General features: G+C 40.8%; 3 protein-coding genes and 1 pseudogene across 4 annotated transcripts in view; 2 read left to right on the forward strand and 2 right to left on the reverse strand.

Annotated features, from left to right (window-relative positions):
- The window catches only part of LOC138028712 (elongation factor G, mitochondrial-like), a 15181-nt gene extending 15160 nt beyond the window's left edge, over nt 1-21 (reverse strand). Inside the window, exon 1 of one of the 2 annotated variants that reach the window (XM_068876313.1) lies at nt 1-21. This exon is cut by the window's left edge and continues 1947 nt beyond it. The gene's annotated coding sequence lies outside the window, so the exon portion shown is untranslated. The other variant, XM_068876315.1, reaches the window with a different exon arrangement.
- Nucleotides 1-3258, forward strand: part of LOC138028710 (uncharacterized) — a 7841-nt gene extending 4583 nt beyond the window's left edge. The window contains exon 2 of the mRNA XM_068876311.1: nt 1-3258. This exon is cut by the window's left edge and continues 13 nt beyond it. Within this exon, the coding sequence (XP_068732412.1) occupies nt 18-1460 (1443 nt within the window). The 5' untranslated portion in view covers nt 1-17 and the 3' untranslated portion in view covers nt 1461-3258.
- A 436-nt stretch (nt 3259-3694) lies between these two features.
- Nucleotides 3695-12500, reverse strand: part of LOC138028708 (elongation factor G, mitochondrial-like) — a 53778-nt gene continuing 44972 nt past the window's right edge. The window contains exons 23-28 of the mRNA XM_068876310.1: nt 9466-9541; nt 7974-8042; nt 7757-7830; nt 6037-6123; nt 5410-5463; nt 3695-5023 (exon numbers count right to left, since the gene is read on the reverse strand). Of these exons, the coding sequence (XP_068732411.1) occupies nt 4907-5023; nt 5410-5463; nt 6037-6123; nt 7757-7830; nt 7974-8042; nt 9466-9541 (477 nt within the window). The 3' untranslated portion in view covers nt 3695-4906. The remainder of the gene's footprint in view (nt 5024-5409; nt 5464-6036; nt 6124-7756; nt 7831-7973; nt 8043-9465; nt 9542-12500) is intronic.
- LOC138028713 (probable thiopurine S-methyltransferase) lies at nt 8588-9450 on the forward strand (annotated as a pseudogene).

Raw genomic sequence — 12500 nt, forward strand, 5'->3', positions numbered from 1 at the left:
AACTACAGTCAAAGTAAATGGCTTCTAGGAGAAGAAGATTCATTTCGGCAAAATGTGTCAACTGGATCAAAGTCTCTATGCTCGTTGAAGTGGTAATTGTCGTTGTGAATATTTTGTTTATTGAAACTGAGACACCTTCGACCCGAATTGTTGACATAATTTTTCTGCCATTGCCAAATGGAAAAGGAGACGCAATCACGTCTAAGAATACTGTGTCTTGGAAAACTCTACCGGAGCCAGTCTCGACCCATTCGACTCAGTCGAGCCAGACTGACCCTGCAAAGCTCTACATTGAACCGAAACTGAAAGAATCATGCGCAGAAAGGATAACAGAGATGGATCACGGGATAGTACTTTTCAAAAACGTCACTATACGACCGAAGCTCGCAAGAGCCAAAGTCCTTGAGACACGGATGGAGCGTCCTCAAGAAGAAGACGAACTCTTTAAATTAGACAAAGGCTTCTTCACCATGTATTGCGGCCCTGATTTTGAAGCAGCTAAAATGAAGCTTCACAAATCACATAAAAGCGACGCCTTAACGTCGTGGGTGTTGGCCTTCGAGGCAGTAAGCCCTTCAGTTTTACGGCTACAAGAAGAGAACAAGACATTTCAGGCCGGCCAGTATTTGGCCGTACAAAGGGCTGAATATGCCAATGTCTATTGGACAGTAATTGACCTCCTGGACATTTTCATTACAGCGGATCTTTTGGGTGTGACACCAGATAAGCTTAATATTATTCTCATGGACGCTCACCCTCCAACTCAACTGGATCCGTTTTGGAGTGTCTTGTTTCAAAAGTTAATAAGACTCGGCGTGGACGACAATCTAACCAAGTTCAGTAACGTTGTATTCGAAAGGCTCACGTGGAGGTATCCACGAATGAATTGCCCTCTATTAAACCATGGCCTCAAATCCTACCATCTCATTCAACCATTTCGAAAATTTGTCTTGAAGCGATTTGACATACCATCGGAATCCCATCAACGAAACTGCAGCAAGCTCAAATTACACGTTCTGGTCAATTTCAGGCGGAACTACCAAAGTCATCCCAGGAATCTTGATGGCACCGTCGATCGAAAAATTACCAACGAAAACGACGTCTTGAAAGATATTAATACCACTTTTCCAGGTATAACCCTCACCGCTTCCCAACTAGACGCCCTGCCGTTGAAAAAACAGTTAGAACTTGTTGCTTCGGCGGACATTTTCTTTGGCATGCATGGAGCTGCACACGCCTATCCGATCTTTATGCCACCAGGTGGAGCTGTAGTCGAAATGTTTAATTTTAATTCAGGTAATTGGCACATGGGAAAAATAGCTACACTCGCAGGACATTCCCACGTTACGTGGACGCTGACTGATCGGGGAGCGTATAACACTGTGAATAGGACGACAACGATCCCCAAGGGGATTCCCTCGGACCTAATACGGAAGGCAATGAAGAACATTTGCGGTTGATCAGTGGGGCGAACAAAACATTTGCTAGCGATTCTGTTTAAATTGGCCCGAGCTTCAACGAAGTTCTCGTACTTATTGTAAATGATCTCTGAACCTGATACAAAGAATCAAGCAACTTATATCAAGTACTAGACTGAGCGTCCGACCCTTCATCGACTACAGGTTGTTACAGGTTCCTGTTTATTTCAATGTTCAAAGTTCAGGATTCGATTCGTTAAAGTCCCCTTTTCCCTAAGTGGCTTTCATTACACTGATCAAATCTCAGGGTTTCATCCTCAGACTCAAAGTTAGAACGACTTTGTACATAACATAACAGAACATGTAGATACAGATCAACTTGGCAATTGGTGGAATCCCACAACAGTTTTACCGTGTCATTCTCTGTGACCCCATTAGGGCTGTGTTTGTACCACTTGTCGCTAAGGTATGTCTTGCTAAGGTATCGTGTCTCTTCTTATAATCCTCAGTGCTTTTAATTAGGATTTAATTGTGCAGGGTTTGAATAGTTTTTTTACAACTTAGATAAGGTTTTATGATTTTTTGTATATTTAAATAAGGGTTCTACTGTAATTTATTAGCTGATGTAATTTTTATATTTTATAATTGTTATGCGCATTTGATCATATGTATATGGAATTTGCGCACTACAAGTATTAAACTATTATTATTATTATTATTATTATTATTATTATTATTATTATTATTCTGAGCAAGCTTACTGCACCCAAACATAATATGTTCCAACTAGTTTACCTAAATGGTAGGAATGCTGCTGAGGGGTAGGGAGATGTTCAATTATGCTTGAGGTAATTTAACGACGGTTCGTGTATGGAATTGAAGGCGATTTTAACAGGTCTCACAAAACTTAGACCCCGTTCTGGGCCCCATTCGAGAAAACAAAGAAAACAATGCTTTGCATGTTTGAGGATACGAGCATGTACTTCTTGAGAAGGTTTTAATAAGTGCCGTGCACCATGATTCATGTGACTGGTTGAAACTATATACTTTGCCCTTGAGTAGACTTCCAATCGTAAGTGGAATCCGTGTCTGGCTTAAAAAGGTAAGTTGCGATAAAAATAACTAGGCATCAGTCAATTTCTGAGGAAACGATACAACATAAAATAGTCCCTGAGATGTGGTTAAACCCAGAAAGATTGAAGGAAATATAAGGGAATAGATTAACAATGGCATCGAGCACTTTGATCATTTCCAAGTTCACTGCAACTTGAAGCGTGAAGTGCTGTGGTTATTAGTCCCATAGGCAGCCCAAGTTCGCGTCACTAGAGAGTGTAATAATTAATTCCTAGTGGGAAGATGACCTTTGAGTGCAAGCGGTGTTGCGTTACAGGCAGCCGTTGAGAATTTAAACGCGTTATAAGACTTTGTATGGAAAATAAAATACCGTCAATAACAAAGCCTAAAAAACGCTCAATTTAACGTTCATTCAATAAAATGAATAAAAAGGACTCACCTCTGGTGTATTCTTGTGCCTTTTGGGGCTTATTTTACCGTTTCGGGAATTCCTTGTTTTCACTGTTTTAAGACGAAGTCAAGGCTGCACACAAAGATTTCGACGGTAGTCAGCTCAGAGGCGGTTTGCGCCTCGAAGATCCATCCAAGCCGCGATTTTTTCACGCAAAGCTAAAGCCCCATCATTTTCGAACCTCGGTGAATGTTTCGTCGTCAAAAATCCCCACGCACTTGGCTGGAAATGAGGATTTTCTGCTTCCGATTCCACGATAGCCGATGAATTTAACAGCTGCTGATAACCGAAGTGGACACGGAACTTGTGTCCGAGGTCAAATTAACTCCACCCGATGAGGTACAGTCATTTCATGTAAAAATCTTACCCCATCCCCACAGCGGCACTCGTAACCATGGAGCTGTTCGAGAAGCCGCTGTCCGAGTGGGGATGGGGTAAGTGTTGCACATGAAGTAACTGTACCTCATCGGGTGGAGTTAATTTGACCTCGGACCCAAGCTCCGTGACCACTTCGGTTATCAGCAGCTGTTTGCCGGATAGTTTGCGGTCGGACAAACCAAATCAAAATTACTACCTTGCTACGGATTAAAAATGATGGAAAAATAAGAAACATCGCTATTTGCCGATCAAGGAATATTCCGAATTTCCCTAAGATGTAGCGGTTAACTCTGTTTTCTTAAACCCCTTGTTCCTCGTTCCGAGAATGTTTTCTGTGTTATTGTAAAAAAAAAGTGATGAGTTCCTCATTTAAAGACGAAACGAAAATTATATTTGGTGACTAATAATTTACCATTAATGGAAGAAAACTATTTGAGCAGATAAGGGTAACAAATAGGATTATCAAGTTTATTAAGAGTAGATGCAGGAAAGTTGCGCATTTTGTATCACCGCAGAAATTACTAAATTGCTTTGTCATTTAGTTGTCTGTTTATCAGTTAACCTCTGGACCCTAGAGTAAGCGACCCGCAAATGGCAAGTGGAGTTCCATCGAGGTTCCGAAATAATAGTTAGCTGGCCCTAAGACAAGCAATGCGCAAACAAATATTGTCAGGTTTGCATATATTTCATCTCTCTTATTCTCCTCACTGTTCTTGCGCTTACGATGAAATAGAAACAGTAAACGCACAATGAGAAAACCCATCAGTTGTCAGAGCAACGAACAATTAAAAAAAAAACTAAGTTCTCCAAAAATTGAGTCATAAAACTGTGATTGCTCGTAAGATGCTTAAGCCAGTTTTAACATTTTCAGGAACCCAGACTAATCTGCCGAATTTCCGTGTGCCGCGCGCGAGAAAAAAACCTCTGGTATCCAGGGTACTGGCGGTAGTGTTTGCGCGGAGAATGGGGAGAAGCACCCTCCCCATTCTCCGCGCGGCTTCGCCGATCGTTACTTTGCCTCTCGCGCCAACAAAACCGCCAGCTATGCAGGCAACACAACTGTTTCAGGTAACAATTGGAAAATTTTAAGGTGGCTCTAAACCGATCCAGATTTTTCTTGTTAATTCGCAGAGAGTTTTATCTTAGCTTGCTACTCACTTCCGGTAACAACAAATGGGGGCACTGCTTTCGTTTTTGAGATATAATCGTTCAAAGACAAAATATAAAGATTATTCTATTGTTGCTATGGTAACCTTTAAAGTCTCATTACGGAGTGCAACTTGTTAAGCAATTATTTTTGTTTCGTTTGTTACCACAGCATTACCAACACGTGAAACAGTATTCTAGAGTCAATCCTTCGAATAGGACATGCCCTTGGAATTGTTGAAAGATGCATGGTAGTCCATTCCACGAAAAACCATCAAAACATGGACATCCACATCCTCGAAACAAGTGGTACTACCTTTTCGCTTAAGAGTTTGTGTGACAAGGCGTTGAGCGACATTCAAAGCTCACCAACAAAAGCAGAAAGCGTTAGCAGGATTTTGTGACGAATTCCTCTATGAAGAGAGACAAAGACCTTTCGTTATCTTGATTTGGCCTTTTTGAGTCTTTCTAGATCGAACTTCTCCATGAGTTCCGCTTGCACTTGCTGCGATGCGGCCATGTATCTGCTGTACTCCATTGCAAATTCTCCTTTGCCCTGGACAGGTACAAGAAACGTGATTATTGTTCAGAAAAAAAACCAAGGAGAATGAAGACTGAGCTATCAATTTACTACTGGCTATTATATAATCCAAGACAAAATGGTCGGCACACTATCCACTTCCTTCTCCACATCTAAACAAATTCTATCCATGAGGTAAATTCTCTTGTTGCGGACCCGCCCCCCCCCCCCCCCCTCCCACCAAACAATGTTGACGGATATCTCGGTTATTCCTTTGTAAACAACATTGTTTTGGGTTGGGGCGGGGGAAGGGGGAATTGTTGCAACCTCGTCCCCAGGGCTTTCGGCGAAGAAAAACCCTGGGAACGAAGTTGGTATTGTTGGGCCTTTGTAGTAGTTGTCGAAATGGACGACACGTTTACCTGTGTCTGAGATCGTAACTCTGTCGAATATCCGAACATGTCATTAAGAGGGACCTGATGGAAAAAGAAGAAGAGAATTTGAGTGAAGATCCAAAGAAGCTTTGGAGGATTTTAAGATTGTCAACTAGATTGCAAAAATCTAATTTGAAAACCCAACGAAAACAATAACCTCACGGGAATGTGTAGGTTGCGAACTTTCTCTTTTTATTAAATTTCAATTTAGTTTCTCTCAGGGTGGGTGCCATAGGGTTGATTATTTAATGATCAACGATAAAAGTTCAAATTCAGTTAAATACTAGTTTATACTAAGTTTATAAGAATGTGACCTTTAAAATTAGCGTTGCTCAACCAAACAAGACAAAGCGCCGGAAGAACAATCAACAAAATAAGAGTAGATGGAATACGAATCATATATTGCTGAATTCTGGCAAACATTTTGCCAGCATAAAGATGCAAGTAGCTTACTTGCGAGGAGCAATTTGGGTGACCGAACAGACTTCATGACGAGCTCGTTTCTTCAACACCCGTAGCTTGTGACTAAGCACAAACCGAAGCAATTAAATTTCAGTAACGACAAGACAACAAGCAAATCACAATGGCGAATCTCAATTTCAAACTTAGCCTCACATCAGCGTAGATTGTGACGTATCCTTCCGCAGCGTCTGTGCCGGTGATCATACCGTGCCTGCGGTTTAGTCCACCTATGACAGCACCCTAAACAAGGAGTTCAAGGCAAATAAAGCTTCAATCATCGACAAAACTCTTGGGATAAACTCCGGCTTGAACATCATTTCACATGCACTCACAAAACTCTATTAGCCCCCCTCCCCCCACCCCCTCTACCCTCTACTCCATACCAATGTTGATAATGTGGTGCAAAATACCGTACAAGCCATTGGATTAAGGGGAGGGGAAAGTAGGGAATTAGCATTTTATAGAGTTTTTTCAAGATTGTAGTGCTTTAGTGACAAGCCCCTCCCCTTCAACTTCGGTCAAACCGTCTGGCGTGACACGGAAAGGGAGACAAGACCCTCTTGACCACGCGAAGTTCGGGCGCCTATCCTAGCGCAAATGTTCCTTTAACGTCACACTTGACAGAATGAGCGAAAGAAAGACTGCTCGTTGTCTTAGCCTGCACTACTATATCAATCATAGAGATTGCTTTTCTCAGTATACCATCCTAATTGACTCACAAAATCTCGGTTACCAGCTGGTACATTGCCGTATGATCACGCTATAAGTGCTGACAAACTGAAAAAGTTGTGGCGGGAAAACATTTAGAATCCTAACTCTCGAGCTTGTTTGATATGAGCTTGGTCAAAAGGCATTGTTTAACACTTGTTTAATCGCTCTGGCGAGGAGCTAACGCTCGAAACTTTATCAACTCGTTTGATAAAACCAAATTGTCGAGAGACTTGTTAGAGCCAACTCGGTGATGCGCGCTTCGTTGGCTCTCTACCACCTCATGTCTTAAAGGCGTGCTTGTGAAACTGAAGAAGCCTCTACCTTCTTGACTAAACCATTGTTGAAAAAGAACAATCCTAATGCTTCATTCTCGCAGTACGCCTTAATTTTGGCAAAATATCCCAGTTCATTTGCAGGACAAGTTTTTGATTGTTTGTTCACTCAGTTGTAAAGATAAAGGAAATGAAATGCACGGTCAGTTTTGATAGAAGCCACAATGGGTCTCGTTGCTCTAGAGGCAAACTACCATTTATTGACAAATTTTCTCAGTTGATGCAGCATTGGTACAGCATTGGCACAGCATTGGTACAGCATTGGTACAGCATTGCACCGGCATCGCAGAGGTGATGGGTTCGTATCTCGTTAAAGCCACCACAGTGAATTTTTGCAGGACGGTGTCTTTAAGATATAATTTCTCAAATTATCTAGAGAAGTGCGAGAATCACTTCTCTCTTTTTTCTATAAACTCTCACTTCAAATATACATCTATTTCAATTAACAAATTGTCCAGGATTTGGTTCCCGCTCTGATACTAGCCATTAGGGAGCTTAAGCAGGCGCGTTTTTGAGACGCAGACGGCAACCGGAAGTGAGCTTTTTCCCCCTTAACTTGTCTTCACACAGCCACATTTACACAGCTAAATATCGTTTCTCTATTAGAGATTATTAGTGTAAAAACACCACTGTCCTGACACGCGAAATGTTCTCTTCCGGTTGCCGTCCGCGTCTCAAAAACGGGCGTGCTTAACCTCCCTAATAAAAAAATTAGTCTTCGATGACGCGTGAGCTTCTGACACCAATTAACAAATAGAATAGAGTAGAATCGAATGGAACTGAACGGAATCGAATGGACTGGGCTGGACTGGACGGGAATAGAATCTTACCTGAAACTCTTGAGGAATGTTGACTTCGACTGACATGATCGGTTCCAAAATAAGAGGGATGGCTTTCGGGAAAGCTGTAACAGAATAAAGTTCCAAAAACCTAATTACGTCTTGCTTCATAGAACAAACTTCTTCCGACGTATTCTCCTCAAATCCTCCTCAAATCCCCCCCCCCCCCCCCCTATCCTCTACCGCTCCCCCACAAATATCTGCCTACCTTCTCTCATGGCTCCAATGGCAGCTAACTTGAAGGCAAGTTCACTTGAATCAACTCCGTGGGCAGCTCCTGCAGAGAATAGAGCATCTTTTAGACAATGTTAGAGAAAGTAAAGTATATAGGTCATCGGGCCGAGGAAGTTATTATACAGGTTGTTAAAAAGTACTATGAAATTTATTGAATAATCCTTTAGAACAATGCTTATACAAGGTTTATTCTTGCAGAGCAAATTTCTTGTTTAGAAAATGACCTGTCCCTCTGAAGAAGAAGAAGCCTCCTTCGACACGAACATGGCGCTTTCAGGTCAAATAACACTCCTTGGCCTTTTCCCCAATCTTTTTTAAGATTTATAAAGAACAGGCTGATACCGAAGGTGAAACATCGAAGAAATTCATGAAAGCGGCAACAAATTTAAAAAAATATATTTCTTTTTTCAAGCTTTCCCAATACGTCACTTCCCGTAAGCATGCAAACTAAACGAATCGTTACAAAATGGTACTTTTTTTAAAGAATTAGCACTCTCTGTCAAGGAAATTTTCACAAAAGCTTCTCTTGCACAGAAGAATATTTATGTTCATTAACTATGGCGAATCATTCCCATCAGCCTTTGCCATCGCAAATCAACTGGGAAACTGGGAACGAAATCATTGAACAACATGGCGCCCAAAGCAAACAAGAGAAACGATAGCGTCTCGCAGACGGAGAAAACAGAAAACAAACGTGAAGACCCAGAGTATCTAAAAACGGTTGATCCTATTTTAATGAAACACATCCGAGAGTTGACTGCAGGGCGCAGCAATCTTCGCATATTTGTGCCGATGTGCGAAAAGACGCACGATATCTTATGGTTAGCTGAACAAGGTCACACCATCACTGGTGCTGAGATGAATCCTCGCTATATCAGAGCGTTTTTCCGCGATGCTGAGCTAGAATACAAGCTCCGGTCAGAACAGATCACGCCGAAGACGAAGTTTAATATCTACGACGCAAATGATAAAGATATTACGTTGTATCAATGTGATATCTTTGATTTATCGGTGAATATTCTAGGAAAGTTCGACGCTATCTGGGACCAGTCCTCGCTTCCAGTCATCAACGAGATGGGAGCGAAACGACTCAAGGAGTACACAAACCTAACGTAAGCGCTTTTGAAACCTGACGGCCGACACATGGTTGAAGTTTGTAAACATGGGGCAAACTTCGTGTTACTTCGTTAATAATTTCTAACAACCATAAAAGACTTCTCGGGAAAATTTGTCATCCATTATAAACTTTAAGAAGTGTTAAAACTTTGCCAAGACACCTGGATTTCCATTATTTTGAATCACGCTTGCATTAAGACATCACTTTCTGTTTGGGTCATTCAATATGAGTAGGTAAGCAAGTCACACAGGGAACTATTCTGACTCGAAGATGGATGGGTTTTGCCGCGGTAATGGTGTCTCAAAAATGGAGGTGTTCAGCAGCAAATAATGAACAAGGAGAAACTTACCGTCTTCAAGGATAAAACGAATTCCTGCCAACTTGTGACCCGTGATAAGACCGCGTTCGCAGACCTCTTGGAAACCCTGTAAATTCAACAGCAAAGTTATAAGATGCGGTTACACGGGGTACTTTTACCGCGGTAAATGAACCTATTACCACAGGAAACTGCATTTAGTGCGTGTGACTGAAATTTCCCAAGATAAATTTCCCGTGGTAAATTTCCATGGATACACAAAAAAGATCAGACGAAGCGCCCATGACATTTAACGTGGTAAGTTCGAAGGGTGTTTTGATGCCCGAGGTACATGAGCCAATCACGATGCTGATGATCTTGTGATTAAATTTCCCGCCAATGAAATGCGTGAGATTTCTTTTTACCTCTGTAATCTTCGTAACATGTGACCGCTGGTTAAAACGGTATACTAAAAGCCAAGTGTGAAGCACCGCGGGAAAATTTACCGTGGAAAATGGCATTTAGCATGGTTTGTGTAACGGCACTTATTTTTTGAAAGGTTTTCAAGGGATTTTCGATTAAGCTAGTTTAATCATTTCCAAGCGCAGTGATTGTCAGAAAAACAAATTTTGATTTGCTAGCTGCCGTTTTCCCGCGCTTGACGCGGCTGTACAATAAGATTTTCCCGCCCTTAACACCGGTTGAGTATATCCTATTTCAGTTGTGATTGGTTCTTTCTCTACTTCTGTTGTAATCGGCCTTAGAGCACATGGGCATTTTGTCTGAGCATGCGCGAAGGCAATCGAATTATTCGAGTTCGGCGCCATTGTTATTTTGAACGCGCTGCCCGCGGGTTTTTAAACGGGCGATCTACACTTTGAAAAATGTTTTGTCAAGAGAGATGAAAGATTGTAACAAAATTACACACTTTTCTATCACTATGGATATTCTTCGAGTTTGTTGGGGGTTCGGATGAGAATATTTTAATGATCAAATCCCGAACAAAACGAGATAAAGGCCCAAAGAAGTGGTGTTTGGCATTTGATTTACCGAAGTTCAAGATGTTCACACGAGAAGACAAATGATGCAGGTTAGTTTGAAGATGTTGAAGCTTTATTGTTATGAATCACAGGGCTGCATATTGACACGATCCTCAGATAAACCACCCTTTATGAGATGGAAATTTTGAATTTGAGCTGATTTTGCTTCAACTTTGAAGTAAGTTTTCATTATAATTCCGCCGGCCCCCAAGCTTTAAATTACTTCAAATAACATTGTCTCTTCTTCCTCTTTGCAGCCGCTTGGGACTCCAGGCTTTAAAAAATGCGCTGTTTGTAGGATTACAATGTTGTTACAACATCTTTTGGCAAATTTTTATTTGGGAAGTTTTGATTGATTTTCCAAGTCGTGGATCACAAAAGTCTTCTGTCTTGCTGCTCTCCAAGTCTGTTGTGCAGAGCATATAGTTGTCCATTTTTAACAAGGTTGTAGTGTCGTTTCAATACACGATGACTTTTGCAATTTTTTTTCCTGTGCTTCAGTAGGTATTTTTGTAATTGCTTTTTTCGTCTCCTAGAGCTAACTTAAGTCAAAAGTTCGGTTAAACTACCCTTTTTCGCCGGCCCCCAAGGCCGAGAACACTTTTAGTGCATTGTTTGTTTATTTGTCCTCGCTTCATCTGGTTTATTTATTCCGAAAAAATGCGTGCTCTTTTTTGTAACAAGGACAAACTACTACCGTTTACTGTCGAAGATTCTTCATTTGGAGCTTGTCCATGTAGTTTTCGAACCGGATGGCGTAAGCTGTGTTATCGTGTTTATTTCATTAGCATGCTGCTACCTAGCAGACTAGCATTAGAAGCTCGTCGGTTTTTTTTTTCTACGTGCAGCAATTGAATTTACCTCAGCAAGTGTTCTTAGACGAGCGATTTAAGAAATAAGTGAGAATGCTCATTCAAAAAGATTTGGTTGTAATTCTGGAGACGAGCTCTGTAGGGCAGAACTGTTGAACATTTCGCTTTTAGTGTGTATCCCTTAGCCTGTAGAGGAATGCCATTCACGATTTCTTTAGATGTATGTGTTAGTTATACATTTGTACAAAAAAATGTTAGGAAACACGTTTTACTTGCCAAAATCCCGTTGTACCGTCTAGAATAAGTGAAACATGCACTTGATTATCTGCAAGACCTGTCACTATATTTTGATCATCTTCTCAACAATCATCATTCACAAATAATATGTTACACATCAGATTTGCCATGTACTGGCTCTTCCAACAATCCATATACTGTAGTATAAAAATCAATAAATGTTCACCACAATTCACGGGTAAAGGAAGATACAAAATTATGTTGAAAACTAGATGAACAATAATACTTTCAAATTTGCAATGAGAGTAAGCAAGGGAGCTCATTTACATATTACCTTGAATGTTATTTGTACCCAAAAAATGTTGAATAAATACTGGGTACAGTGTAGCAAATCTTTATGAGCATTTACAATGTTTGTAAAAACCAAGATAGTGTGAGGAAGAGGGAGAGAATGGTTTACTTAAGTTGAAAGAAATGAAACCCTATATTATTGATGTTTACTTCAGACCTAAAATGGCCATGTTTGATCCTTGCAGTTGTGCCCCCCACTCATGCATAACCATTCCTGCAAGATATCTGATGAAGTTACTGATGTTTCCAGAAGAGCGGGTTGCAATAAGGCCACCTTGTAGCCCATGCTTGTGGCTTTCAAAGAGGCTAATGGTTGTATGCATTAGAAGCTTGTCTGTTAGACTAAGTGCTTTGTAGTGACATCTGTTCAGACATGTATTCTGAGCCATGATCAGAAGTACTCTGCAAAGTATTATTTAGTTTTAAGGTTAGGCTGTTAATTGAAAGGAGAAGGGGAATGTAGTTATCTAGAAGAATGAAAAGAGTTCCATATTGCATGTCTTTAATTTGAAGAATTTACTCATCACAGTTTCTCGAAAAGTGTCCAGCATCCATAAACAAGTTCTAGTGTAAACACAATTCTCTATGTCTTAGGTTTATCAGTAAGCTTGCTTTGGAAAAAGTGTTTCATGTACAGAATTGAAAGTTA

The sequence above is a fragment of the Montipora capricornis genome, chromosome 13 (genome assembly GCF_036669925.1).
Source record: "Montipora capricornis isolate CH-2021 chromosome 13, ASM3666992v2, whole genome shotgun sequence".
Classification (NCBI taxonomy): domain Eukaryota; kingdom Metazoa; phylum Cnidaria; class Anthozoa; order Scleractinia; family Acroporidae; genus Montipora; species Montipora capricornis.